Raw genomic sequence first — 27,188 nt, 5'->3', positions numbered from 1 at the left:
CTGTCACTACTGCAGCTACCAAATTAAATTAATTAGTCCCAGCCAGACATAAAACCAGTGGATTTGAGCCCTGAGGAGCACTGGGGAAACACAATTCCCTGTTGCAGCTGCTGGGTGCTGCTGCCAAAGTGCCCAGTCAATGTGGGCAGTGGCACTGAAGGCAGGGAGGGAGCCTGGCCCCTCAGCACAGCATCCTCAGCTTCACCCAGACCAGGGATCCCTCCGAGCCCGAGTGTTCTGATGGATCTTTATTCTAAAAGAGGCCAGCTGCACTACAAACCTCCACAATTTCTTTGTTTGTGTGGTGGTACTCTCCAGACTATTGCCCTTTTCTTGTTTCTTTCAGGCTTCACACAAGCAGGATTGGCAGGTCTTGGATGGCTTAGTGCTAAGTAAAAGACAGGAAAAAACCCTGATTCATTGGCCCAGCACTACACCTCCTTAGCTTCAAATAGCCTTTGCAGCACATAGGTAACTACTGTGGCCACCAAAAGTCTCCATTTTCTAATTTCAAGTGTAGATTTTTCCAGAACATGATAGCTCTCACTCAAACCTATTAGACTTAGAGGCATACATGAGTAGAGGGCTACATGCAACTTCAAGAGCTGAAGCTGTCCAAAGTTACAATTTTTATCTATATTGAACTAGAGATGCCAATAAACTTGTTTAGAGGAATTATTTTGCTGTCCTTCCTTCCTGCCGAGCTTAACCTCCAGCCCTTGCACTGCCCCTGCCAAGCACACACACAAGAACATTTTTTCTTTCAAGCCTCTGTGTCTGCCCTGACACTTCCACTCCTGTGCTTGTGTGCTGCAGGAGGTTCAGGGCATCACACTCACCATATGCAGGTGCCCACAGAGAGATGAGGACATGGCCAGCAGCTGGCAGGAAAAGTGACATTCTCTTACACTGATGTGACATTTAATCCTGGGCTCAATTAAATGTATGGCACGATGTTTATTAACTAGCCGAGCCACCCTACAACAGCAGAAGTTGGCTGCAGCTGTGACAGCCTGTGAACCGGTCCAGGAAACTGGCTGGGGGTTTCTGAGGAAGGAAATCACTGCCAAATTTCAGCATCTTCCAAATAAGTCGTTTTCCTTTACCAGGTGTTGCTACCTCATGGTGTCACCAGCAGAGCAGGCAGTGAGCCCCATTCCTGGCTGACTGCTTCCTTCAGATTTGTGGGGGAGGAGAGTCATCCGTGCCTGCTGCTCTGCAGTGCAGTAGAGTGTGACAAAGGACAGTGGGGCACACCACTGGGGAGACAGCCCGCACAGGGTGGCCCATCCCAGCTCTGACTCCCCTCTCCTGTGACTCTGGGGAAGCCATTCCTGGCTATAAGGTTCCTTATTATAAGAAAAGCCTAGATCTAAACATACACACATGCACACACACATATATATATATTTACATTCATGCACAGATACCTACATATGTGTGTGTATATATATATATAAGCATGACAGAGAGATATGATGAAGCTGCGCAGAATTCAGCATATCACAGCTTTTCCATTTGAGCTGTGTACAGTAGAAGGATTTTATTGGATTATTCTTTTTTTCTTTCTTTTTTTTTTTTTTTTTTTTTTTTTTTTTTTTTTTTTGTGTGTGTGTGTGTGTTACCTTGCTGCTGTAGTCAGGAGCATTTTGGGGGAGGGGAAGAAGGATGCCCAGAGGCTACTTCCTAAAGCCGGGGTGCTGCTGCCATCTAGTGAGGTGCGTCTGCCCAGGTACACACACATATACATTCAAACACACACGGCAAGGAATGTGTGGGGACACCTTTCTGTCCGCGTTTTCCAGGTAACGCCGGCAGCATCGTGCCACTCTGGAATTCAAGGGGCAGTCTGGAAGCTGAGCCCTAGGATAACATGGCATACGGCAAAAGTGTTTGTTTCCCACAGGTTACAGCCTGTGTGGAAGAGTTTGTTAGGATGGTTCAGTGAGGCTGTATCAGATTCTGCTAATGCCTGAACATTATCACTTCAGAGAAAATATGTGGAGCCATCAGTCCATACTTTACTCAGGATCAAATTATGAACATGACAGTGATTGGAGCCTAGTGTATGAATCGTCACAGGAGACCCCAACTCTTGTGAACACAGTCTGCTGCCTGACAAAGGTAGCACTGAAACGCAGCTTGCCTTCACAGACCACTTCCACAGGGAGCAAAGGACTCTTTCCACACACAAACCAGCTCTTTTCTGACCTACAGCAAGTTCCTACAGTTTTAGATCACTCTGCAACAATCAGGAATAAAAAGCAGACCAAGAGCCAACAAAATGCAAAGTGCACTAGCTACCAGCTCCACTTGCCAAAAGCTTTGTGATTTGTATGTCTTATCCCAGCACTGGAGGACCAGAATATCCCAGGAGAGAGGCACCAGTCTTGGTGAGCTCCTTGTCATATCACACGAGGACACTGTAATCTTGCAAAGCCATCCCATACACACCACCTCCTTGTGGCCTCTCTCCTGGACTCAGTGGCCCACTACAGAGGCAGATGGGAAAGTCCAGAAAGAAGCCCAAATACACCTGTGTGGGAAAGGGAATGAATGGATGGCATCTCAATGTGTAAAGTCAGGAAGGAAGTTATGTTTGAAGCTATTGAATTAAAGCTACAGAGGAAAGTAACAGGTCTGAGCATTTGAAGTGCTTGTTTGAGAGCTCTGCTTCAACCCATGGCACTTCAAATCTGTTCCTCCACAGGGAGTCCTAGACACATGGTTATCTTATGATGCAAACATTTGGCATATTTTCCTAAATATGCTGAAAGACCTAAAGATGATACTGTAAAATGTATCTTTCTAAATTGTCTGAGAACTGATTAAAAAAGAAAGCACTTAGTGTGGTTTCTTAATTACTATCCATGGTTCATTGTGTTGGTTTCCACTGTGGGAATGACAATTTTCTCCATAGCAGCTTGTATGGGGCTGGGTTTTGGATCTGCATTGGAAACAATGTTGATAACACAGGGAAGTTTTTGTTATTGCTAAGCAGCACTTATACAGCATCAACACTTTTCCTGCTTCTCCTACTGCTCCTCCAGGGGGCCAGGGGTGTGCAAGGAGCTGGGAAGGGACACAGGCAGGACAGCTAAGCCCAACTGGCCAGAGGGATATCCCATACCATATGGCATCATTCCAGTATATAAAGCTGAGAGAAGAAGGAGGAAGTGAGGATGTTCAGAGGGATGGTGTTTGCCTTCCCAAGCCACAGTCCCACATGATGGAGCCCTGCTTCCCTGGGGTTGGCTGAACATCTGCCCATCCATGAGAAGCAGTGAATTATATCTTGTTTAGCTTGCTTGTGTTCATGGCTTTTGCTTTATATATTAAAGTGTCTTTATCTCAACCCAGGAGTTTCCTCACTTTTACTCTTCCATTTCTCTCCTCCCTCCCACCACGAGGTGAGTGAGCAGCTGAGTGATTTTAGTTGCTGACTGGGGTTAAACCACAACACTCACCAACTTTGAGACTTAAAGTCTTTCAGTTCTTCCAGTCGTCCAAAACTTTCTGTAACCTGGATCAAAGCGAAGCCATCCAGCAGCCTTCTGCTCTTGCATTACGGACTCCCCACTGAGTGACTCACAGGTCTGAACCATGCAGAGACTGATGTTTTAGAGAGGTGTATCTTTTGGTTTGCACTTGGAAAATAGGTCTTCTAAGAAAATATTCTTTTCTGTTTCATTCCTCTTTTCCCAAGCTCATTAAGATGCTGGGGATAAGAGTGCTGTTATACTGCCCAAGAATTTACTTTTATATGTATATGTGGAATCAATCTTGTGCTCTGATCCTGGAAGAGCTTATGAAGATTTAGCCTCATGCCTTTAGCCCAGCACCTATTAACTTTATGACAAGATTATGCAGTTATGTAGATCTTTGCAGGACTTGTCACTGTATTTTGTTAAGTAAAGCAGCTAAGGCAGAGTTGCTATGATATTATAGAAAAATATCTGTGAGTACCAACTACATTCTGGTCAAAGAAAATGACGAAAAATCATGACATTTTTCATTGACAGCTATCAGATTTTTCCCCTGGAAAGATTTAATAAAAATCCACAATCTAATATTCAAGCTTCCCCTAAATCAACCAGTCAAGCAATAGTTTCTATTCAATCCAACATGAGTGAGAAATCACATTCCTATCTGAATAAGACACTATAGATGATAACATTTGAAGCAAACTATTTCCAAACCTTTATCAGACTGAAACAACATGCTGAAAACAGATGGTACTCACCCAGAATAAAACCATTCTAAAACCTGGACAGAGCAGTAATATTTTTAAAAAACAAAAAATGAGGACTGCTTTCAGAGCAAAAATTTTAAGGCAGGTCTTCTGCCAGACACCTGGAGTAGGTGACTCCAAATTAGAGATTAAATATAAACAAGTCTTTGCCCTCAAAGTGCATATGATGGTTGTATTGCTCTCTACTATAATGGGACCTATTGTCTGGACCAGGCAGAGGATGAAGTCATTGAGTGCTGGAGTGAGTGAAAGGGAGTGAAAAAGAAAAATTATTGGTAGACTCATCAGATTGTCAGACAGAAATGGCCTTTTGCCATCTGAGCTGTGAGGAATCAGGTCCAGAAAAGCAAGTATTGTCTAGAAAGTCAAATGGAAATCTAGGTTTTACACCTCAGTGCAAAACCTAGATTTCCATTTGACTTTCTAGAGACCTTCACAGCCCCTTCATTGATTTTCTTCCCTTCTCTCTCTATCCCACCAAGCCACCCTCACACTGTACCATGAGCTATTCTGTGCACAGTTCAGCACCTACAAAAGAGCCACAACCAGCACACACATCACACAGCAGAGGCAGGGGATGTAACTCACCACTAGGAATAATTTATACTTAAAGCCTAAGTGCAAAGAGATTAACTCTGAGGCCTGTCAAGATATGCTGCTGTTTGTTGCCCCACACCAAGCAGCAGCTCTGTTGTTAATCTTTGCCACAGGAGGCATGTATTATATTTTAGAACATCATGAGCAATCCTCACATGCTCTCTAAAAGGAGGAGATCTAAAAAAAAAAAAAAAAAAAAAAAAAAAAAAAAAAAAAAAAAGCAGAGGAAAATAGAAAGGTAGGACAGTAAAAAGAAATGCAGTAAAACAAACATCCAGCTAAGAGCCATCTTATCCTGCTATATCTGTCCTCCTCTCTAGACACCCCTATGGAGCTATTTTAGTAAGTTTGGCTATTTATTATATTGTAAACCCTGCTGCTTGATTTATTGGGCCTTGGTTGCCTCAAGGAGTGAGAAAATCTCTCTCCCTTCTCAGCCTAGAACAGAAGAAAGTTTTATTACCATCTCTGTGGTGCCCCCTGGTCCTTTCTTAGTGATGCTATTTCTGGCACAGATTGATTGAAAAGTGCTTCTGTCCCCCACATGGCTGCCAGTTTGACACTTTTTGACATTTCTAAAAACTCATGCTCTTCCTGCCAACTCCCTGTTGCTTTTTAAACCTTTTTAATCCTGAAGAATGCAAACTAATCTACTGAGAGAAAGAAGCTGGTCCTGGGAAGCAGAGCTGGAAATGTCAGAGTGGTAGAAATGATAAATTTACCTGCTAGGGAAAGAGAGCCAACACAGGAGAGGAGCTGTTAAGAAACGTCACTAACACTGTGGCCAGTTAATACTATCTACTGTAAAAACACATGGAGTATATTATTGAGCAGAACTGTGTAATATCTTCTTTAAAAAAAGAATACTCTGGAGGCAAGCACAAAGCATGGTTAATCAAGTGGAATAAAGCAGTGGTCCCTGAGGGAGACTTAAACAACTTAGATCTAAGTATAGCTAATAAAAGTTAGCAATTCAAGAGAGTTTCCAAAAGGCTTTATTAGTATTATTGTTGTGTCACGCCTGATCTTTTGAATACAAAGGTCAAAGAACCTATCGTGTGCTAAGCTGATAGATTTATTTTCCAAGAGTACTCTATATATGCAGAGAACAGTAGCACCCCAAAAGATCCCCTGTTCCCTCATCTCAATTTCCACGCTGTACAATTACTTTTCAGAAGGCCTCCTCATTCCAGAAAGAAAGAGACAAAATTTCTATTGTAATTATAACACTATAAAACAATAGACTCCAGGTTTTAGCAGAGTCTCTTTTCATATATCTTTACCTTGTTCCATTCACAATAATGCGTTTAAAACAAATGTGCTCTGTTTCTTTGTACTCATAGCTCTTTACAGACACAAGGCTACCTTCAGGCAAGTAACCAGGCATCTAAAAGACAATATTTTCCATTTAGGCTACAGGCAGCAAAATGCAACAATGGTTTACCCTCAAGTATGTAGCACAACTAGCAGGAAGCCCAGTTTAAACAAAAATGAGCCACGATACACATTGGCAGTAAGGGTTCTGAGCACTTCAAAGGCACACTTCCCAAGTGCCTGGTTTTCTTAATTCATTACCCTAACATGCTGGAAGCAGACATGTTCCCTTCAAACTCAAGTATTTCCTGGTGACCGTGCCTGGCTGGAGCTGGCTGCTCAGCACCCTTCCAGCCCAAGCATGCCTATCCCCACCCCAGCACTGTTCCGCCTTGGCAGCATTCAGGAAACCTTACATTCATTGGAATGTAACTGGGGTAATGATAAGATTCCCAAAATACCACCTGGGTTTCATTGCAGTTTCAAGATGCCAGAGGTACTTGACTGGTAAAAGCCCAGAAGTGCAAGGATTCGGGGGAAATTGGGCTGTTCAGTTCTGACTATAAGCAGAATATTTGGTGATCAGACAGTCTAACACTATTTTTTTTTATTCTGCCTGCATAGTAGAAAAATGGAGTAGACATTGACATTTCAACATAATAGTTGTTAAAAATAACTTAGAAAATGCCTCACTAAGAAAATAAAAGTTTATTTTTAGTGAAAGATTCACTACTTCTCTGGCTTTATGAACAATACACCAACAAAGAGCAGAACTCAGCCTTCAACTAGCTTTTTTGTTCCTACCAAAGGTCAAGACTGAGAAAAATGCAAAGACACCAGCAATGGCAATCCATACAGTGAATAGTTTAGATGACATCCTGGGATAGCTTTAAAATGGGATTTATATGTATTTTCTTTGGCATTTGACATATATCCCAGTACAACATGGAGGTTCCCTTCTAGGAAGTATTAGTTTATGAGAAAATCTTCTAGAGGAGAGTGAATTAAAAAAAAAAAAAAAACACAAAAAAAAACCAAAAAAAAAAACCCCAAAAAAAAACCAACCCCAAAAAACATTAAGGAACAGGAAACTAATTCTTAAACTAATTCTTAGCTTGGTTCCATCTGTGTCCATCAAAATCTTGACTTTTTCTTACACTCTTCTCTGTGACATGTCATTTCTGATGCAAAATCTAGAACACTGCCATTGAAAACTCCTGTACAAACTGAAACAAGGTCTAAAGGCCTAATTTCAGCATTCTTCCATTTTACCTACCCCAAAAAGAGCTATCTATCTGGCTGCTCTGTATGGTGTAGAAGTCTATGCACCATTGCCATCTAGCCTGGAAGGGAGTTTGACACTGGAGCAGCAGCAGCAATGAAAGGTGCTAGCAGTGCTGCTTACTGTGGCTAATATTAGTAATTCAGCTCCATTAAGCTGAAAAGTATTGGATTCATTAGAAACATGAGATGTATAGTAAAAATCCAAGCTCTGCATTCCCTGCCTGTCAGATTAATAAATTCCATTAAGTTGCATTAGACACCTCAGGTTAACTAAGGAAGAACAGCATAGAAAAGGAAACAACTCAGGGGGAAAAACAATTCGAGAACAAGAATGCATCCAAAGAACACAGCATGACCCACAGGATTTGCAAAACTCCCCCTTTTGCAAAGCATCCAACGTACGTTTGACCTACTTTTACATTCAAACACTGGGATTTTGATGGTCTCTCTGTCCCAAGATGCCTTTCAACACTGCAGGGAATTTTACTCATGTACCAAAAAACACAGGACTTGCTGAAAACTAGCTTAAACCTGCAAGGGCTAAAAGCAGCATGGAGAGTTTCACTGCAGGCACAGCAGTGAAGTCAGGAACTAAACCTGGAACTTTGCAGCACAAGGTTCAGTTGTCAGCTCCATCACTGGCATGTAATGCCACCCCAGGGACACTCTCTCTTTTCATCCATCCTTCCTGAGTTAGGAGCTCCAGAGAAAGATGATCTCCTCCTATGGCTAGCACAGTACAGCTCTGATATCAAGGGATTGATAATACAAATAAAAATGGAGGTATGTACAATCACTCTTTAAGGCCATCTCCAAATCTTTTGAGATTAGGATGGCTCCTCCTCCCTCAAACAGGCAGGATACTCTTAATCTGTATCCTATTGCTGTGAAGCACATATTTCCTTTAGGAAAAACAAGATACACCTTCAGCAAATCTAGAAATATCAGGCTATCATTGGGAGGAAACAGGTGTGTTGCAGAATGTCATGAAACAGCTTTCTCCAGCAGAGCTTACCAGAGGCATCCCTAAGAGAGGGACAGGGGGAAGAAAGCTGTCCCTCAGGTAACCTTTTAAAAGGGCATCCTGGCAGTCAGCAGGCATTTGACTTTTGGAGGTCCCGGGGTCCCACAGCCCAAATCCCTCTGCTTATTCTTCTCAGACAGAGAGCTCAGAAATGTGAAAGAGAGTGTTAATTATAAACAGTAGGGGTAAAAGCCTGGTTTTAATAAGTCAGTGGTGAAACTCTCCTCAACTTCTCAAAGGCATTTCTAAGTTGCACTGTTGATTTTAGTTTTTAAGTTTCTGATTATTTTTTTTTAACTTTTCCTTCTGAAATTTAGGTTTGGAAGTATCTGTGAAGCTGGCTAAATTTACCTGTGACCTATATAATACATACAGTAGCTTCTTATCATATACTAGTGTGTTATTCTCACTATTTTTCCCTCTCCTAAAGGATACAGGGGATGCAGCTTGGAGCCAAAACTTCCATTTCAATTTTCATGCTATTGCCACATGGGTCTCCCAGGCTCATTTGTCTTTGAATTTAGAAAATTGAAATTCTTATCTCTCTGGCCATACATCCTGTACGATTCGAGTCAGATTCCAGACTCCCTGATGCTTTTTTTTGCTGCATATGTAGCAGGATTTCAGAACTGAGTTTCTCAGCTCATATATCTTCTTTTGTCCAGACTAATACACTAAAGTCACAACTACCACAGCCCCTTTCCTGACTTTACATAGTGGCAGATTAGGGGGCCCAGAAAATCCATTTCACTCCACACTACTAATACATGAAAATTTTAGACTCACAGGGATAGTCTGCTGCACTCTTTGGTAAGATTTACACCTCACAATGGTTAGGACATTGAATATCCTTTACCTGTGAATTCTTTTGATTTAACCTTTACTCACTGAGTACTACAAGTTCTTCCTTTCCTACTAGTTGTCATTAATTCGCCTTGAAGCAAATTTTCCTTTAATTTCACCTTTATTTCCATTGTAATCACCCCTCATACAAGAGCAGCCTCTTATTTTTTCATGCTTGATACACTTATATTGGAAAATGGGTTTATCTACAGAGTTACACAGACTATCACGATTTATAACAGTGTGTTTAATTCTTTGGAACCAAACTGAGCACTAACTGCCTTGAGCTGTTTGGTGGGAAATTAGATTTGTGCTAAACTGCTTAATGCTCTGGGGAATGCAGAATAAACTAGATGTGGCAATTTTATGAGTTTCAGAACTTCAAAAGTACTATATTTTTATCCCTATCACTGAGCTTGGATGTCATTATCTAAGACTTTTTTTCTACACATCATTGTCCCAAAATGGATTTAAATTTTAAAAAACTTGAGGAGGAAAGTGGGGGGAGGGTGTGGTTTATGCAAAACATTTCTAATTTACAACATTTTACACTTAGAATATGGAATGAAAGAAAGACAAACAATTTAGGAGCAGTTTGATTTTAATTTTACCTTTTAGATAAGACTACATCAGTAAATGTGATGTGCTTTCAGATTGACAATCTGGAAGGAAAACTTAAACTGAAAATATGGAAAAAACATTTCTGTCTTACTCCTTTTCCAAACTGCAGCAGGAGGACAGATCTCAAATCCATTTTTTCATGGCACTACCCAGGTCACATCTGAGAAGGGGGAGAGAAACAAAGAAAAGATGATAAAATTATTTATGCTCAGCCATTTAAATAGGCATTCCAGCTGACACCACACTAATTCTGAATAACAGCCACTGCTGTATGGACAAGAGTTCTTTATTTAAATTCCCAAGTGCTGTTAATGTAATATGATAATGCAACACAATTAGCTATTTCAGCAAGACCTGATATTACCAAACCTTTTATTGCATGATGAAGTGCCATCTCCATTATTAAATTTCATAAAATACATTTCTCACATCAAAAAATATATATTTGCAATAGAAGGACAATAGAAATTGTTAACAAGATGATGAAGCTTCTGGAGCAGTAATTATGTGGCTAAAAGGCAGTGATTGTCCCACAGTGCTTCTAAGGCAGGTTTCTGCAAGCGAGATCTGTATTGCAATGTGTTGTGCTAAATTCACTGCCAGTTCTGCCACTGCCAAGGACAAGAAAATTGATAATTTTCTTGTCCTTAGCAATGCTGTGTAAAGATAAAATACACCATGGTGGAGTCTGGATTTGCAAAGAAACTTCACAAATCTACTGAGTTGTGAAAATATAGGGACCAATTCTTGTGCTGAAAGGAGAATGGTTTGACTATTTCTGTATTGCTTTAGTGTGATGAACAGGCCAGTCAAACTTGACCCATCTGTCCAGTTGCTGTTGCCAGATATTGGCCCTCACAGAGCTCAAAAAAATTATTTACAAAAATTTATCACTCTTTTGGTTGAAATATCCAAAAATCTCTTCTATTAGATATCATTTTTAATGATAGACCAATGAGAAAAAAATCTCTGCAAGGACTTCACAGAGTTCTGATAGGACTCTCTATATTTTTAAGTCTTTGCCAATGAACATGTTTTCAAATAACTGGAGCTTTTAATAGGATTAGCTGTAATTGGGATCTGTGTCACAAAGCCTACTGAGACAGGGAAAAAGGGAGAACTGGGACAGAAAAACAAAAGTAAGAATAGGCTAGGGTATCTAATATATCATAGCTAAAGTATCAGGAGATCCATACAAACCTAAAAAAATCTAAAAAACAACAAGGAAAAAACTTGTCCTACTATAATTTCAAAAAAGTGTATGCACAGCATAAAAAACAGTCTGTAGAAACCTGGACTTCTACCTCAGTGCCTTTCTTGGAAAGAGATTTGAAGAGCCAGATGCTGTCCTCGTACAGAGAGGCTAATTATGGAGACTGATATACTAAAGCTTTAATAAGGGCTATTGGCAAGTAATTACATCCATTAGTATTTCTAGACTTACATCATAGGAAATTATTGTTAAATGATGCCCTTTCCTGTCAGATGCATATCTATCAGGACAGTGGTTTTCACAAAGCCAATTTTAAATTTTGGGCAAGGTAGACAGAGTCTATTGAAAAGAAGAAACATTTAATGAAACCAAAAACAGTACCTGCACTGTGTATGCAGATTGAAATCTTCAACCCATCCAAGTTGCTGAGCAGTCAGGAGTTAAAAGAGATTAAATGGATTTCATCCTTCAGCGTATAATAGAAGTAATTTCTTCCCTGCAACCAGCAAGTCTGCAAAAGTTTTCATTAACTTCTCTTTACTACTGATAAGACCTAGAATAGAATAACTTGTCCAACTGCTGAAAAAAACTGTTGAGCAGTCTTTCTGGTGTTTTTTTTATTGTTACTTTTATTTCTCTTTTTTGTTGTAGTAGCTAGTATTTTAAGCATATGATTATTGTTAGCATGTTTATTAGTACACAATATAATTTAATTAATTAATATTATGCATCACAATACATGAATAAAATGAAATAATCTTATTACTAAAGCATGATCATGTACAGGTGCAATCCCTAAAAACAAAATTATCATTAAAATCCACGTTTTATCAATATAGCTTGAACTTCAGTGTTTGGAAGTGCAAGTAGGCAGAACAGACATATTTACAGATGCAGGTACCACCAACCAATATTAATCATTCCAGCTTGAAATCTTACACTTTTTGTATGCTTTTAAGCATTTTGGTGAATCTCTCTCTAACATCGGTAATGACCGATGTTAGACCATCTAATGACCATGTAATACTGGTCATTAAGCAGCATACAATATATTTGAAGAGATCAGAGAAGACCAATTTCCACTAACAGAGAAAAAAACTAAACCAACACAACTGTATCATTTTAAGTTTTCATTTGGGCTATTTTAATGGCACTATGCAAGTCTGCGCAGTTGGACAACAGGAAAAATTCGTCATTTTCAATGACAGAAACAATTTTTCATTTTGGAGATTTAATTATTTTAAATATATATGCATGCTTAATTTTAAGTATCTTTCAAACTAATAAAAATATGTCATGACATTTTAAAGATAACTTCAAAATAGATTTCACTGTTTCTATGGTACTTTATTAAATCCACCTTTCTAGATAAAGTTTTGAATATGAGGCCTTTGCCATGAGACTCTCCAAGGTGAAGCTGAATATGAACATTTTTTTGTCCTATTCTTCTTTGACCCTGGGTCAGTGTGATGAAACATGGCAGTTCCCTCCAAGAAGAGCTGGAAAAATCAACAGTGTCTGACTCTCACAAGAGTCTGATTCATGAATTTCCAGGATAGGCCCAATGTAATAAAAAAATTGGTGTCTGATATTTTAATAGAAGCATAGTTGTTATAAGTGAGATTCAGTTTGTATTGAGTTAAGGTTGAGTTGACTATCGTAACCTTGGGAAGGGGAGTTATTGTTTTAAGGGGATTAGTCAATGCTCTTAGCAAGTTCTAAAGGGTCCAGGATGTACCGGGGGCATGGTCCAAAGGGGCAGAATAACATCCAGGAACAGAGTCAGCGCAATGAAACCAGCACCGCAGAAGGAGCTTGGGAGAAAGGCCTAACCAATCATTCGACCAACAGGAAAGCCAGAAACAAACCAATCACCAAGTGGATCCAAAACTCACCAATCCTGGACCCAAAGGGCGTTGTAAAAATGGGAGTTCGGTGGAGTTTGGAGCTCTTTTGGGGAACTTGAGTTCCTCAAAACAGGAATGCTTCCTGGAGAACCCAGTGTGCATGTGGGGTAGACACACTGTTTTTGGGTTTTTTTACTTGTTGCATGGGGGTCTGAGCCTATCTCAGGCCTTCCATCTCCTGTAGCTCTTTTTAAATAAACAAGAGCCTTTTCCTCTGAAGAAAGTCTGGCCTCGTTCATCCATAACATCTCCATGTTTTTTAGTCTCTCAGAAGGAATTCTCCACTCCACGTAATTTTGTCTCAATGCCATGGGAACCCGCTGGATCTCTGTGTTTTCATACCATCTGTATGTGATCATTGACAGAGGCACAGAAGTCCCACAGTCCAAGTGCTCTGCACTTCTGGAGCTCCAAGAATGAACTAAAGAGTTGGAGCTAAAGAAATGGCTGAGACTGAAGATCACTCCAGATGGTACAGTCCTGAAGGCAGAAAAATACAACTGCAAAAATTAGAGATATAAATAAATGACAGTTGTTTACAAAAAAAAAAAAAAAATCAGATATTGAGTACATTTTCTTAATGGTATTTACAAAGACACCCAGCCTGTTCTGGAGGAAGGAATCCCTGAAGAAAAACCCCAGTTTTGATGAATTTCCCTGTTAATCGCAGCACCTCAGAGCACACTGAGCCCATCACTAACAGCCACACGAGGCAAGGCCCTCTTCTGGGGCCCACCACCTCCTCAGCACCCCTTCAGTCTCCATTCTCTGTCCTTAAGGGATTCTGGGCTCCCACAGGATTGCTTTCACAGAAAGCAGTGCTATTTCAAAGAGACTTCAGGTTGGCTCTAGGAACTGAACAAATTTGTTCACATACCTTCAGTGGAAAAAGAAACTGGGATTTAACAGTTTTTCTTCTTTTGCTATTCTTCACTTATAATTTACTGTCTTTGGCTCCTAATTAATATGGGTCTATATATAATTGCATTAAATTTATGCGATATCTTTCAGTATTAATCATTTCATATATGTCAAAACACATTTTGGAAGCTGGCCAAAACAATATATAAATTTCTGTAATTTTAAAGGGCAACAGCAGCAAAATACTAAATACAGTGCTGCAGCAATAAGCTTCTCACACAGTTCTTCCTCAAGATCCTGATTTAAATTCTGGTTTATCAATTAAAAAAAATACTACCAGCTTTGAAATTTTAATTTCCTTTTGAAATAAAGGTCTCATCTAGATAAAGCTGGTGTTGCTTGCCTCTCATTGCTCCCTACTTTCATTATACAGATTTCTTTTCATACAGCTGCTAAATCCTATTTTCACAAGAGAAAAAAAATTTGCACCTCCAATCATCAAAGCAGCATAATTTAGGCCTTTATTATGTCAGTCATGAATTGTCTTTCTTGTGAGCTCACAATGTCATAATATTCTTTCTGATTAATGAGGATCCTACAATTACAGGGTAGGAACCGTCATGCTGTACTGCAGAGCCTGTCTAGAGGCAAAAATTACTGTTAATGCTAATGTGTTACTGGAGAGTTAGGGGTGGAATTATTACTGTCAGCAAATCCAAAGGGTCTGCACTCACAAGATGGATGGCTTTTGTCATTCCTGGAACACAGTTCTGGGAGGCCAATGAACTTTCACATGGGACCTCACCAATTCCCACTTCCACTTTTTGCCTGCTTACTGCCCCTGCTCAGTTACCTGGAGCACTCTGCCCTCCTAGGAGGCTGCCAGACGGGGGTGAAAAAAAAAGGAACCTAGAAAAGCCAGCCTGGCTAAATGGAAATCAATCGCATCAAAACAAACCAGTTTCAGTCTTCAAAGAATAATCAGCTTCTCTCATGCAGGTGAAAGGCAATATCAAATCAATAACTATTTCAAATCAATCCTTTAGTTGTTATAGGCAATTTGTTTCCTTTTTAGCTGCTGACAACGCATTTTCCCGCCTGTAATCACAAAAATATCAAAGTGATTTCACAAACCTATATACTTTATGGTACAGCCAGGGGGCTTATTTTACACCCATGTGTGATCCTCATGATAGAAAACCCAGGAAATTCTTTATAATTGTCTCTGTGACTTGGATAACTTAATCCTATGACAAAATGGGAAAGGGATGTGACATTTTATGTGCTGCTTGAGTACTTTTCAAATTTTGCTCTCAACATTTCTAGAGAGTGCTTCAAGTTTTGTACTGTTTATTATTTTTCCACATCACTCAGTAGTACAAGCATATACTAAAGATCAAAAACATAGGACTTAAAATCTGAAAAACAATTTTTCCCTTTAGAAAATAAATACTCAGGATGGGAATGATTAAATAACGAGCAGCACAAGTGATGTCAAAAACCAAAGTGTCTTTGATGCTGCACTTTTAGAACACAATATCATCTTCCTTGAATCCTCCTCTTTTGTCACATCTCCTTATTTAACTTCATTCTAGTAGGATGTATCATGTTTGAACAACTCAAGTGGGGAGGCTCATTCCAGCCTCCAATATGTCAATGCCATTAACCGAACACATGTTTTGTAGTGGAAGAGCCTGGTTGATGTAGCAGTACAGTCATTATTCAGCAGACAGACATCCAGCTGAAAGCCATTAACCCAGAGGAAACAAATGACTGCTCTCAGGATTTGCCCCTCCAAGTTTATGCTGCTGTAAAGAAAAATATTTAGTCCTGCACGGCAGTTCTCCATGTAAAGAGCTTTCTTTACAAAAAAAGCATCTCCTTCAAATGAGCAAATCAGTTTAAATATATTTCTTTGCTTGGAAAGGCAATATATTTAGGAAATAGTTCTAGAAAGTAGCTGAAAGCAGAAGCAAATAATGGTTTAAGGGTGTGAACAAATATTACACTGTTTTCTATCACCTAAGGAGCTTCAAGCAGTCAGGAAGAGGAGAAGAAACAAAAACATTCTGACCTACAACAAGCTTTTTGAAGTTCTAGTTAAAAGTAATAGTCTGTGGTATGCAGGAGTTCAAGAGAGTAGTTGATTCAGTAGCATTTCACTGTTATTAAAAATATCATAGAAATGGTACTAACCACAATATTTTAAGTATACTTAGTAATCTAATGACAGTCAACAATCAAGATTGTTAGGTAAATAAAGGATTCAGATTTACAATATGCTGATGTTGCTAAAATCAGTGAGAGTTTATTAACTAGTTGAAGTAGCATAACTAAGATAATGGTGGACTGCTTCATTTTATATGGCAAAATTACAAGAAAAGTTCACATCATAAACTCTTAGTAACTCAGTATATTCCATGGAACAAATGAATTGTATAAGCAAAAAAAATATTAATAGATTTTTCCATTGGATTTCTTTTCTTGGGAAGTTTCCTGCAAAAGCTCCTGAGGAAGATGAATATTCCTTTATGGCTCTTGTTAATACAAACTATGGTTTTGAAAATGTAAATTGATACACTGACTTTTCAAATCTATTTCTTTTGGAACAAAAAAACTCAGAGGGAAAAATCTGTTTGAGGAGTGGGAGCGAACATAGGGGCTTCATAGTGAGTGGGACTTGTAGACTACCAATTTCAGAGCCCCAGTTCTGGTAAGTGGCAGTAGTGAATCGTTAGAGACAGTACAGTGCATGGCTAGTGAGCATACTCATGCCTTGCCTGCCTGTCCTCTAATGTTTCCTAATCAGCAGCTTAAGTGTTCCTGAGCCAAAAGTTGTATTCAGGGCAATGAACAGCAGCTGTCAGTGGATTGAGTTGCCCTGAACTTGCCTGCCCTCTTTTGAAATCCATTTTGAGGGAGGAATCGTGCAGTAAAACCAATAAGCAACGAGTACATTTTGAGGCAGAATAGAAAATGCCAACCATTGCAACTTCCCTCAACTGAGTATAGCCCCCCAGTCTACTAGACCCCATTTTGGGAAATAGAGCCTTCCTCCGTGGAAGGAGAGACTAAAGAGACTCCTGTTAACTCTGTTAATCCAATTTCCATTTTCATCTAGCAGTTCCAGTATAAGCATTAGAAAAGGCTCTCAAATATGGCTTTAAATTTAGGCACTCTTAGAAGACACTTCTTGCTTATGTGTTCTTGTGTCACTGATGTCAGTGGAAATTCCTTGCAACTGCAGCAAAGCAGGCCTGGGATGGGCAGCTGCTCACCTCTGCTTAGTGGGGAGAAGTGATCCATGTCCATCCCGCTCCTGGCCTCCACATTCATCATCTGCACTCCATAACACAGATGTTCATCCTTATAGAACAGCATCTCATTCCTTCCTATTGCACAAAGGGATGAACACCACAGCAAAAACTTTTGTTTTTCTGCCCCCACCCCATCGTTGCAGATGATTATCCTGAACAATTTAATGCAGAAGATTGTCAAGCTTCATCTTCAAAAAAATTCAACCATTCCATTCCAATAGTCTTCTGAAGGCTGTTCCACAACCTTCTGCAGTTTGCCTTCTTTTCCAGATGGCTAAAACCTGTCTTCTAATTATCAGCCTGAATTTATTCATGCGATCCATTTGTTCTTCTGCCAGTATTGTCTTGCAGCAACAAATTGTAGCCACAACTGAGTTGGGTTTGGATCAGCAAGTTGTAACTTAAAGATAAAAGGATAACTGTATTGCATTTGTTTATAGATTAATTTCCCCTATAGTTATTTTAATAAAAAATATGCAGTGAAGTGTTGAGAAATATAAATTAATTGCATTGACAGTTAAAAATAATAACTTTAAAACTTATATGACAATAGGCAGTCTTCCTAAATTATAGTTATATTTAAATTATTGCTATCTAATGATATATATATGTATATCTCTATGAGCTAATTATCTGTAACTTGTTAAATATGTCAGTGTTCTACAAACTCTTCAGTCATTGATAATAGATTAATTAAAAATTTATCAATAATGTGCTTTGAGGTTATTACATAGAAAGTGAGCTTATCTCACATATTAATCTGATTAACTGATTTTGCTTGTTAGAAGAACCCTTTGTACTCTGCTGATGCCTTTTGTAGTACCTGAGCCTTCAGCCGAGCTTGACCTTGCTCATCTCTGGGAGCCGTACTTCCCTGCTCCTGCTCCTGCTCCTGCTCCTGCTCCTGCTCCTGCTCCTGCTCCTCCATGGCAAGCAGTCATCCCTCACCCTGCTACCCTCTTTCTCCTCTCAGGCAGTCACCATTTGCCTTCTTCACCTTCTTGTGCTGCTGAAGGATGGATTCAGAGAAAACAGCTGGGCTCCATTATAGCCTTGTGGCTAGAACCGTTCTCATGGAAGACAAATAAACTCCACTGTCACTGATAAAAGGTTTTTGCTTCTCAAAAAAATGCTTAAAAAAAAGGGCTAACAATTCCACCAGTTTTCCTGAGATACCCTCCCACACCCGCTGGAAACTATTATTTTGCTTTGCCTTAAATTAAAAGAAAATGCCCAAATATGACAATATAGAAAAAAAAGGGATATAAACAAATAGTGTTTCCCATAAGTCTGAGTTGCATTAATAGTGCACCAGCGTTTTCTTTCTTTCAAACATTCACTCTTGAAACAGAGTAATATTCCAAAAGGAATATTTTATATACATAGTTATCTATAATTTCATCCCACAAAATTAATACATGATATGAAGATAAATAGTAGCAGGTCACTGGATTGACAGTTTGGTACTTTTTTAGAAATTTTTACAGATTATTTTGTAATACTTTTTGCCAAGGATATAACAATTCCAACTTTGAGTCCAACATTTGGGTAAGTTTTGCACAGTCTCTCGCTAAAAAAACCTACCACCTCTTTAAGTTTTAAATTTGCTGTTGCTGAAGATGACAAGGAGAAAGCAGAGACTTTCACATGACCATGCAAAGAAAGGCTGACCCTGGGCTTTTACATTTCCAATGGAATATAAGTGGCCTCAGTGGAATAGAATTCTAGAAAAGAGGTGAAGCTCCCCTTCCCCCTCCTTCCCCCCATCAATAAAAGGATTATGTGTGTGGTTTATTTTGCTCCTTAAAAAAAAAGAAAATCTGCTCCCCATGACAGCTTGGATTGTAAAAGCAGTATTTCAATTGGAATATTAGTTAACTTTCATGGGAATTAACAGAGAGTCCCATCATTCACAGATGACTTGGACAATAAAATCTGTTTTCTGTCATTAATCTGGCACTAACTGGCTGACTGGTCACCTACAGCGAGCTGTGAGAGATGGGAAGTGGGGAACAGTCATGTTTATTCACCAGATAGTACTATGGAAAACAAACAGAAAATTATCTTGGGAAAACTGTGGACCACAGAGAAGTTCCTGTCCATTTCATGCAGGGAGAAAGGTTATTAATGTGATTCCTCAGAGCTTTTCTCTTACCCACAGTTCTGGGAAGGAAGACATTTTCCTCTCATAGGAGGAAAGAACGGAAAAAAAATATACAGAAGTTTGATAAAAGTACAAAGAATAAGCACTGACAAGTCTTTGAGGAACTACTTATTCATTAATAATATTTACTTAGCAATAGCAGATGTTCGAATGTCAGCTTTTCAGTGGTTTAATATAGAATCTACTTTAATGTTAATACAGCAAGCCCTCAGTATGGCTGTAGAGTATATCTCTGGGTTTAGAACCATACCTCTGCAGGAACCCACTCTACTCCATGTGGACAACTTGAGAAGGCACCAAGCAGTTGGAGAAAGGACTTCAAAAGTGGTTTGAATTTAAGCTTTGCTGCTCAAGCACAAGCAGTTTGTTCAGTTTGAAATTTCCAGTCCCAAATGCCATAATTCCCACAGCTTAGGAAATGTGTTTGTTGGGCAGCACAGGGTTGCAGTACAGTACCATAGGCAATTCTCAGAAGGCAGAGTTTGGGCAAATTTATTAAAGCTGGCTGAAAGTGAGTAGAGCTAAAATTGAGAGTTTGGCATGGCAAACTAGTACCAGACTTTACCACAGCTCCGTCAGCTGAGGTCCACTTGACACCAAGAGGTTTTCTGACAGTAAACCAGAAACTTGTGTTGGTTGCTGCATTTACAGATTTTTGATTTTGAAGATGAACAAAAGCTACAAAACCAGAACAAAAAAGAACTCTGTACCTGTGGAGCTTGATTCCTCAGCCACCTCCATGATTACATAGCTGTGAATGCTCAGACTCAGCTAAACCTTCCAACAGGACTCCTCTAAATCCATATCAAAAGCAACCAGCTGACCACACATCCAGAGAAAACCAAAATATGGGACAAGAAGTGCAATTTTCCATCCTACATTTCAGAACACTCTGCTGTACTGTGAACTCCTCAGTGACATTATGCTAAAAAAAGGTGGAGATGGGCTCCAAGCCCAGTAGTAGCCAAGATATTTTGTATTTTTCCTGAAGTACAGGATGCCCTGGGCAGTTGTGCTGTGCAGGAGCTAAGAGCCTAGGAGGAAATCTTGCCTCTGTGTGTGAGGCTCTCTGCACTTTTCTTTTTGACTTAATTGAGCAATTTTTGCCAAAAGTGAGGGAGAAGAGCTGCTCGTAGTGAGTGATGGTGTTGGCCAGATGAGTGCTGAATACAAAAGAGGCTGTGAGTCCAGGACATTCTCCCCTCTCAAACACAAAATACACTCAGGTGGCTTACAGGAGCTGTTTTTCTTCCCTAGCAGTCTTCAACTCCAGGGTTATTCCTCACAGAAGAAAGGACTCCCACCTGATCATCTTATGTGTATTTTTTGGGGCTGGCTTCTCCTACAGACAGCCCATGACCAGTGACTAGTTTTCAGGTTATGACTCAAGACCTTTGCATGAAAAAAAAAAGACTCTAAGAGGTTGCTGCCTACTTACTTTAAATAAGTATTAAACTGCAGTAGTTGTAGCTGATTTTGTTCACTGCACCAGTAAAGCCTAGCAATAAAGCTATGTTTTTTTCTGTTCATTATTAGCATGCACTTGGTAAGCTAATTTTTCTGTTCAGCAGGATTAATTGCAGCACTCTGAAGGAAACATCCGACACAATAGCAACTCAGTGTGTGTGGCAGTGTGTGCTCAGTCCATTTCTTCTAAAACATACATAAGCACAGTCATGTTAGCTATTTTTTGGTTTTGGGGTTTTTTTTGGTTAAAAAAACAAATCCATTTAAAAAATTGGAGTGTTCCATTCCAAGCAAGACAAAGCTCAAAAGAGAATACAGTGAGTATATCACAAAGGTACTGATTCTTCCAGGAAGCATATTTGTTCTCTTGCAGACTGAATTTTCACTGAAACAAAATACATAAGCAAGAAAACAGCTTTGCATTGTGGTTATTCTGGCACTTACATAATATTATAGAGTAAAAAAAAGAATTAAGGATTTTGAGCTGAAGGCAATTATAACCTCAGTCAAAAAGCAGGAAAAAATTAAAGGAAAAGAACAATAGAGGATGGAGTTTAAGTCACCCCTATTCACTGGCTTGGCAAAAGAATGTATTAAAGGTAGGAAAAACCCCATTTTTTGTGAACTAAAATTAAGTATCATAAACCAAAATAATACTTGGCTTCATAGAAAAAGTTATTACAATAGTAATGCTACACTCTTATACAGTGTTTTTTTATCTTTAGGTGTCAAGACTGCTTTTGGTATATGCCTATAAGTATTATTCAATAGTTCAAAAATGCACAAAGCTTGCTAATAAAAAACCTTTTTTAAGAGTGCTTCTCCTCCTTTTAAACACACCTAGATAAAAATGTGACCCACAAAGCCTAAATTGCCTCTTGCTTGCATAGGCATACAGAAGATTTGCTCAAATTAATCCCACAGAGACCTCAAGTGAACCAAAACAATTGAATGGCCTAATCACATTTACAGAAAACATTAAAAGGATAAGGAATCAAACAACTGGCCCAAGTATATGGAAATTAATAGAAAGTTCTCCTTTTTATTCCCATCCTAGATAAGAAGGTGAAATACCCACCAAAATAATTGGTGTTGGGAACACACAATATCCATGAGCAGAAAGACCTCTACTATTGCACATGTTTAGAAGTTAGGAAGACAGATATGGAAAAGCAGTCAAATGCCTATAATAATAAGGATTCCATAAAGAAAAAAGATCTTTTGATTGTGGGACTTGCAGCCAGCACCAAGAGATACTGAACAGTTTAAATACAATAACAAGATGAGAAAGGTGAGCACATCTGTGCCAATACAGAGTCAAAGCTGCAACTGCTTTAACCAGAAGAAAACACTTTAAAGAGGAATCACAGCCACCTAAATACTGAGAAATAAAAGTTCTACTACAAACCTCACATACCTTTGAGGGTGAGTCTATAGCAAGAAGGAGTTCCAGGCCACACATTAAGATTCTGCAAGTTCCTTCAAGACATGCGTTGTACCATGCAAAGGAAAGGAAAGACTGCAACTAATCCTATTTTCTGCCTTGTTCAGCTGCCACCTTCAGACAAGGGCATATGCACAGTGCTCTAGTCTTCCAGGTGTCTAGCTATGGCAGCATTCTCTGCCCAGTAACACATTCCAGAAGACCCAGGTAGACTTTAATAAACTTATCTGAGACTAAATTTAGCTAACACTTCCCATTTGGGTACTTCTAATTCAGGGATTAACTCTCCAGGGAAAGAAAGATGTTATGATATCTAACAGGACATCCAAGCACAAGAGCAGTTGCTATTTTTCAGACTGCTCCTTATAGCGTATTTGTGGGTAGATTAGAAATTCTTCTTAAATTTTATTAAGCAGAAATTACATAGAGGCATAAAAAATATTAATTACGATCTTCTAAACCAAATAGCCTGATGGCAACAGGAATCCCACATCCTCCTCTAACTGGTCAAGCCACTGGTTTCCTGACCCATTTGCTCCAAGTTTTGATGGTAAGTGGACAGGAGGTCCACCAAAACTTTGCATTTAGATTACAAGCTAATTTACACAAAAGTTCTTGAAGATGGACAAAAGCTACAAAACCAGAACATTTACACAACAGTTGTTGAGGTTCAAAAGCTTGGCCCATAAGCCAAGCAAGTTCTTGGAATTTAATTCTACTGGAAAGCTTTGAGTAAGAAAGACTGGGAGACTGGTCATCTTTTTGAAGAGGATGGGTAAACTAACCCTATGAAACAAATGGATTTAATGTGAAGTATGTTTCCTTCATGAATAACTATGCAAACAAATCTATCATTGACTTAATAGGAGATGGGCGAGCCTGTAAACTAGAAAACCAATTAAGTGTTTCTTGTTAATTGGATCTTCCTTCTCTGGGAACAATATCTCTGATTTTTTTTATTCCCTTTTACAAATGAAGCTGGGGGCTGCAACTTCGCAAATTCTTTAATCATGCAACTAACCACACTATCCATTATGTACAGCACAGTGCATATTTGATCAATAGCGCTGGTTTTGTTAATGCTACATGAACTAAATAAGTAGGAAAAAATCCTTCAAATTTTGCGGGTATTTTCAGTTGCTGAGTCAGAAAACAAAATAAGGTCTAACATCTGCTTTTATTTCTTGTTCAGTAAAGCTTGCATCTCCCTTCAGGACTAAGAGCAAGCAAACTGCTGCTAACCATGATAATTACACAGTACTCAGCATGGTGAGTAGAATAACATTGTAATTGTCCAAGGGTTTGAACAATTTGGACTGATTTTGTATAGTGTATAATTTACAGTAAAGATTCAGAATGTGTTTTCTTTGCTTCAAGAACACTTTCATCCTTTAGCTTTGGATTATTATGCATGAAGAAAAGCATCCACAATCAAATTCAATCCAGATGAAGAACATCTGCAAAAATAGAACCATTTATTTTATTGACATTTACATTTACATAATTTTATCAGCGTCTGATTTTGCTTGTGACAGTCAAGGTAATATAAAATAACCAGACCCCATGGAGTCATTCAGACAAAATAAAACTATGCAAACACTTGAAATTTATTCAGACAAAATAACACTATGCAAACACTGTAAGCAAAGCAAATTAGTGAAGCCGGGTGAAAGGACTCAAGAAAATATTAACAAGCTTCGTGCTTGCATATGGTTTATTTTCCTTCATGAGGTCAGGGCCAGACTCAGTCCTGTGCAGCCACATATTAAGACCCTCATTCTGCAGAAAACCAAGTGTTTATTTTTACACACTGAAGAGTCACTGTGAAGCAACTGGGACTAATAACAATTGAGAGCAGTTATAAATCAGGGCCCACATAATTTCTGAGTACTAGATGTGGTGGTGCATAGCAGAGGGAACAATGAGTACCACAGCCATCGTAATCGCCACTGCGTGTAAGGCAGCAGAAGCGTGACCTAAAAGTGTTCTAGCTTTTCTTAGAAAGAAATGAACAGTTCATCACTGGGAATGCACAGTATCATCCTTTATGAGACACGGACAAAAATCTTTACAAAAAATAATCAGAAGTCTTAACAATGGTTTGTTTTCTATGGCTTTTAGACCTTTTCTTTTTTTTTCTGGAATTGTTTCAATCAGGGAAGGCAAGGAGGAAATGGTGCTAATGGGAGATGGGGGGAGAAAATGTTTTTCCATCAAAAACTATCTTGAACATTTTCGTTCTTGACTTGAAACAGAGGTTTTGCCTCTCAGAGATTCCACTCCACTCTCATTTTGGTGAAAAAAGGAGACACAAAACCTAGTAGGATTTCTTTTTTCTTCTGTTAATATTTCATGGCTGCTTTCTATAAAATGGGAATAAGAAATACCTACCCCAAAGGACTCCAATGGAAATTATATAAGTACAATTTATGGGCCACTTTCATGAAAGAATTTAAGATAAATATTCCAAATAGTTACAAAGTTATATCATAGCATGGAATAAGTCTACCAAAGAATTGAGTACTGTTTCTAAATCATAGGATTGTTGCCAAAATTACTTTTCTAATGCTACTGAATTCGTTCCTGTTAGAGAACTTAAAGAGATCATCATGCCAGTTGCCAGGTTTATATACCCCCTCAGAACAGCAGTAGGTTAAACACTAGATCCAGTGTCTGCTTTGCTAAAAACTAGTCAGTAGAGATACACAACAAACAGTTCAAAAATTTCTACATTAAATGCCTTCCAATGTTTCTTCAGTCCTTAAGGTAATATTTTATTTCTACTATGTAAAACTGAACAAAATACCCACCTTTTAAATTAGCATTAATTCCAACAGCTGGGGTAACTGTAAATGAATCTGACTTTACACTTGTATTTTATATATCTGACCTTCAAGTGTGTTACACAAAGTCATTCAAAAGTAAGATTCACAATATAATTTTGACAAGTATCCTATCAAAATGGATATCATAGCAGTTTCTGGATATAATGTATCAGTGTTTGTTTATGCTTAGACAGCTTTATCCAGTACAATGGAAAGGGAAGAAGAAAGGGAATTTGTATATAAGCTGGTATTCCGCTTCTCATTGTAAATAAACACCTCTCAGATCTGGAAAGCAAGGCTGTGAGCTCTTGAGACTAGATCACTGAAACAAAATACATAAGCAAGAAAACAGCTTTGCACTGTGGTTCATAATCAGAAATGGATTTTTCAATTAATTCAATATTCATCCTTACAATGCATTTATACTGCATTATTGCAAGTCAAAATTTCAGAAAAATCTCACTTTCCAACAGTTGGTCTGACAAACTTTAAAGCAGATGCTGCCAAATTAAACAATAAAAAGTAAGAAAAAGGAAGAAAGTAAGGATTCTTGGCTTAAGGAGGTTTTCTCCTCATTATAGTTCTGGGGAAATTATTTTCTTCATGCACTACTTTCATCACTGCCCACAGCTCTAAAACAAGGTGATGAACAACTAGGAACAGAAGACAACCATTTGAGTTGCTTTCCAATCTATACTCAGCTTCCAGGGCATGGATTGCAGTGTTCTCTTCTTGAGGGAAAACTCAAAGCACAGATGCAAAACCAAATGGTCCCAAATTGACTGCTGTGCTCAGCAGCAGTGTTTATCCAACACACATCAGACAGAGAACTTCCTGAATTACATCAGACCCACAGCATTTACTCAGCAGGAGGCTAAAAGCTCCTTCCTGACAAAGGAGAGCAAGATCAAATGAAAGACAGCACTCAGATCTGGGCACGGAACATTTTGGGAGATGCAGTTCCAAGGAGAGATGAGCATGACATCTTTTCTTGTCATGAGCACTAACAGCAAGAATGTCACCATAGGCCACACTCTCCTTTGCTGTTACTAAGGGATTTGATATATTGGTGTATATAGAGTAGAGCTGTATATTCATTGGTGGTCCTGTGTCAGGTCCTGGTCTGTGGTGTATTTTTTGCACACTTCTTCAGCAGTCCAGGTGAAGGAAGCAGACTCTGCTCTAAACCACCAAAGCACATCATCACAAAAAAGAATAAGTCCATAAACAAGTTACCAAACTAAATGCTCATGCATATCCTTTCTTCTCTAAAAGGATAAATTTTGTTTTACAAAATACACTCCAGCCTGGTGCGCACAGGGCACAGGGCTCCCTCTCTATCCCAGGGAACTGATGCATATCTCCCAAAGTGAGGGAATGTACTACATGTGTGGAGGATAGATTGTGGGAGGGAACATCTTTCCTTCCCACTAAATAGAAGCACTTAATCAAGGTGTTTCTGGACACAACAGGAAACCAAATTTTAAGTTGGCCAAGGCTTCCCTTAATACAAATAAAGTAACTAACATAAAACATTTGCTTCCTTGGCTGCAGAGGCAATTGAGTAGGACTTAGGGAATATGCTTTTCAGACACCCGAAATCCTATGTTCAATCTTAAATTTAAGTTCTCATTTGAAGACTGTATCAATCTCAAATCCATTCCAGGGAAGAGAAAAAGAATCAGAAAAACTGGAAAGGTAAACTTCCCAAAGCTCCTCAGGTTCTGTCCAGCTCTGATAGATTTTCTGTCAGGAGGATTTGACTTTTTATTTGCCTGGTATTTCCATTCCATTTCTTTAGCAAGACAGAAGTTCCTTTTGCTTGAGAAAATTGTAATCACAAATTAAAGACATTCCACAGTATTAAAAATAAAAATAATTTAAAAACAAACAAACAAAAAAAACCCATACTGAAGTTCAGGAGGGTTGAGATCTAGTCCAGAAAACTTGATTGCAAAGCAGGGTTTTATTTATGCCAGCTTTGCAGAAAGCAACATTTCAAATTCTGATAGAAGACCTTTATATCTAGGTTCTACATTAAGCAGTCTGTTTGGA

General features: G+C 38.9%; 1 protein-coding gene across 34 annotated transcripts in view; it reads right to left on the bottom strand.

Annotated features, from left to right (window-relative positions):
* The window catches only part of LOC113460896 (uncharacterized), a 237,018-nt gene that overhangs the window by 100,054 nt on the left and 109,776 nt on the right, over positions 1 to 27,188 (bottom strand). For 9 of the 34 annotated variants that reach the window (XM_074542616.1, XM_074542638.1, XM_074542633.1 and 6 more), the window contains one exon: positions 9,727 to 13,535. The exons of 1 other annotated variant lie outside the window; for it this stretch is intronic. In XM_074542616.1, coding sequence (XP_074398717.1) covers positions 13,040 to 13,535 — 496 coding nt within the window. In that variant the 3' untranslated portion in view covers positions 9,727 to 13,039. Of the gene's footprint in view, positions 1 to 9,724; positions 13,556 to 27,188 lie in introns of those variants that run through there. 24 more of the 34 variants (XR_012580795.1, XM_074542671.1, XM_074542677.1 and 21 more) reach the window with 11 other exon arrangements.

The sequence above is a fragment of the Zonotrichia albicollis genome, chromosome 1 (genome assembly GCF_047830755.1).
Source record: "Zonotrichia albicollis isolate bZonAlb1 chromosome 1, bZonAlb1.hap1, whole genome shotgun sequence".
Classification (NCBI taxonomy): Eukaryota; Metazoa; Chordata; class Aves; order Passeriformes; family Passerellidae; genus Zonotrichia; species Zonotrichia albicollis.
Note: the sequence above shows the minus strand (reverse complement) of the source record. Positions and strands in the feature narration are given on the sequence as shown.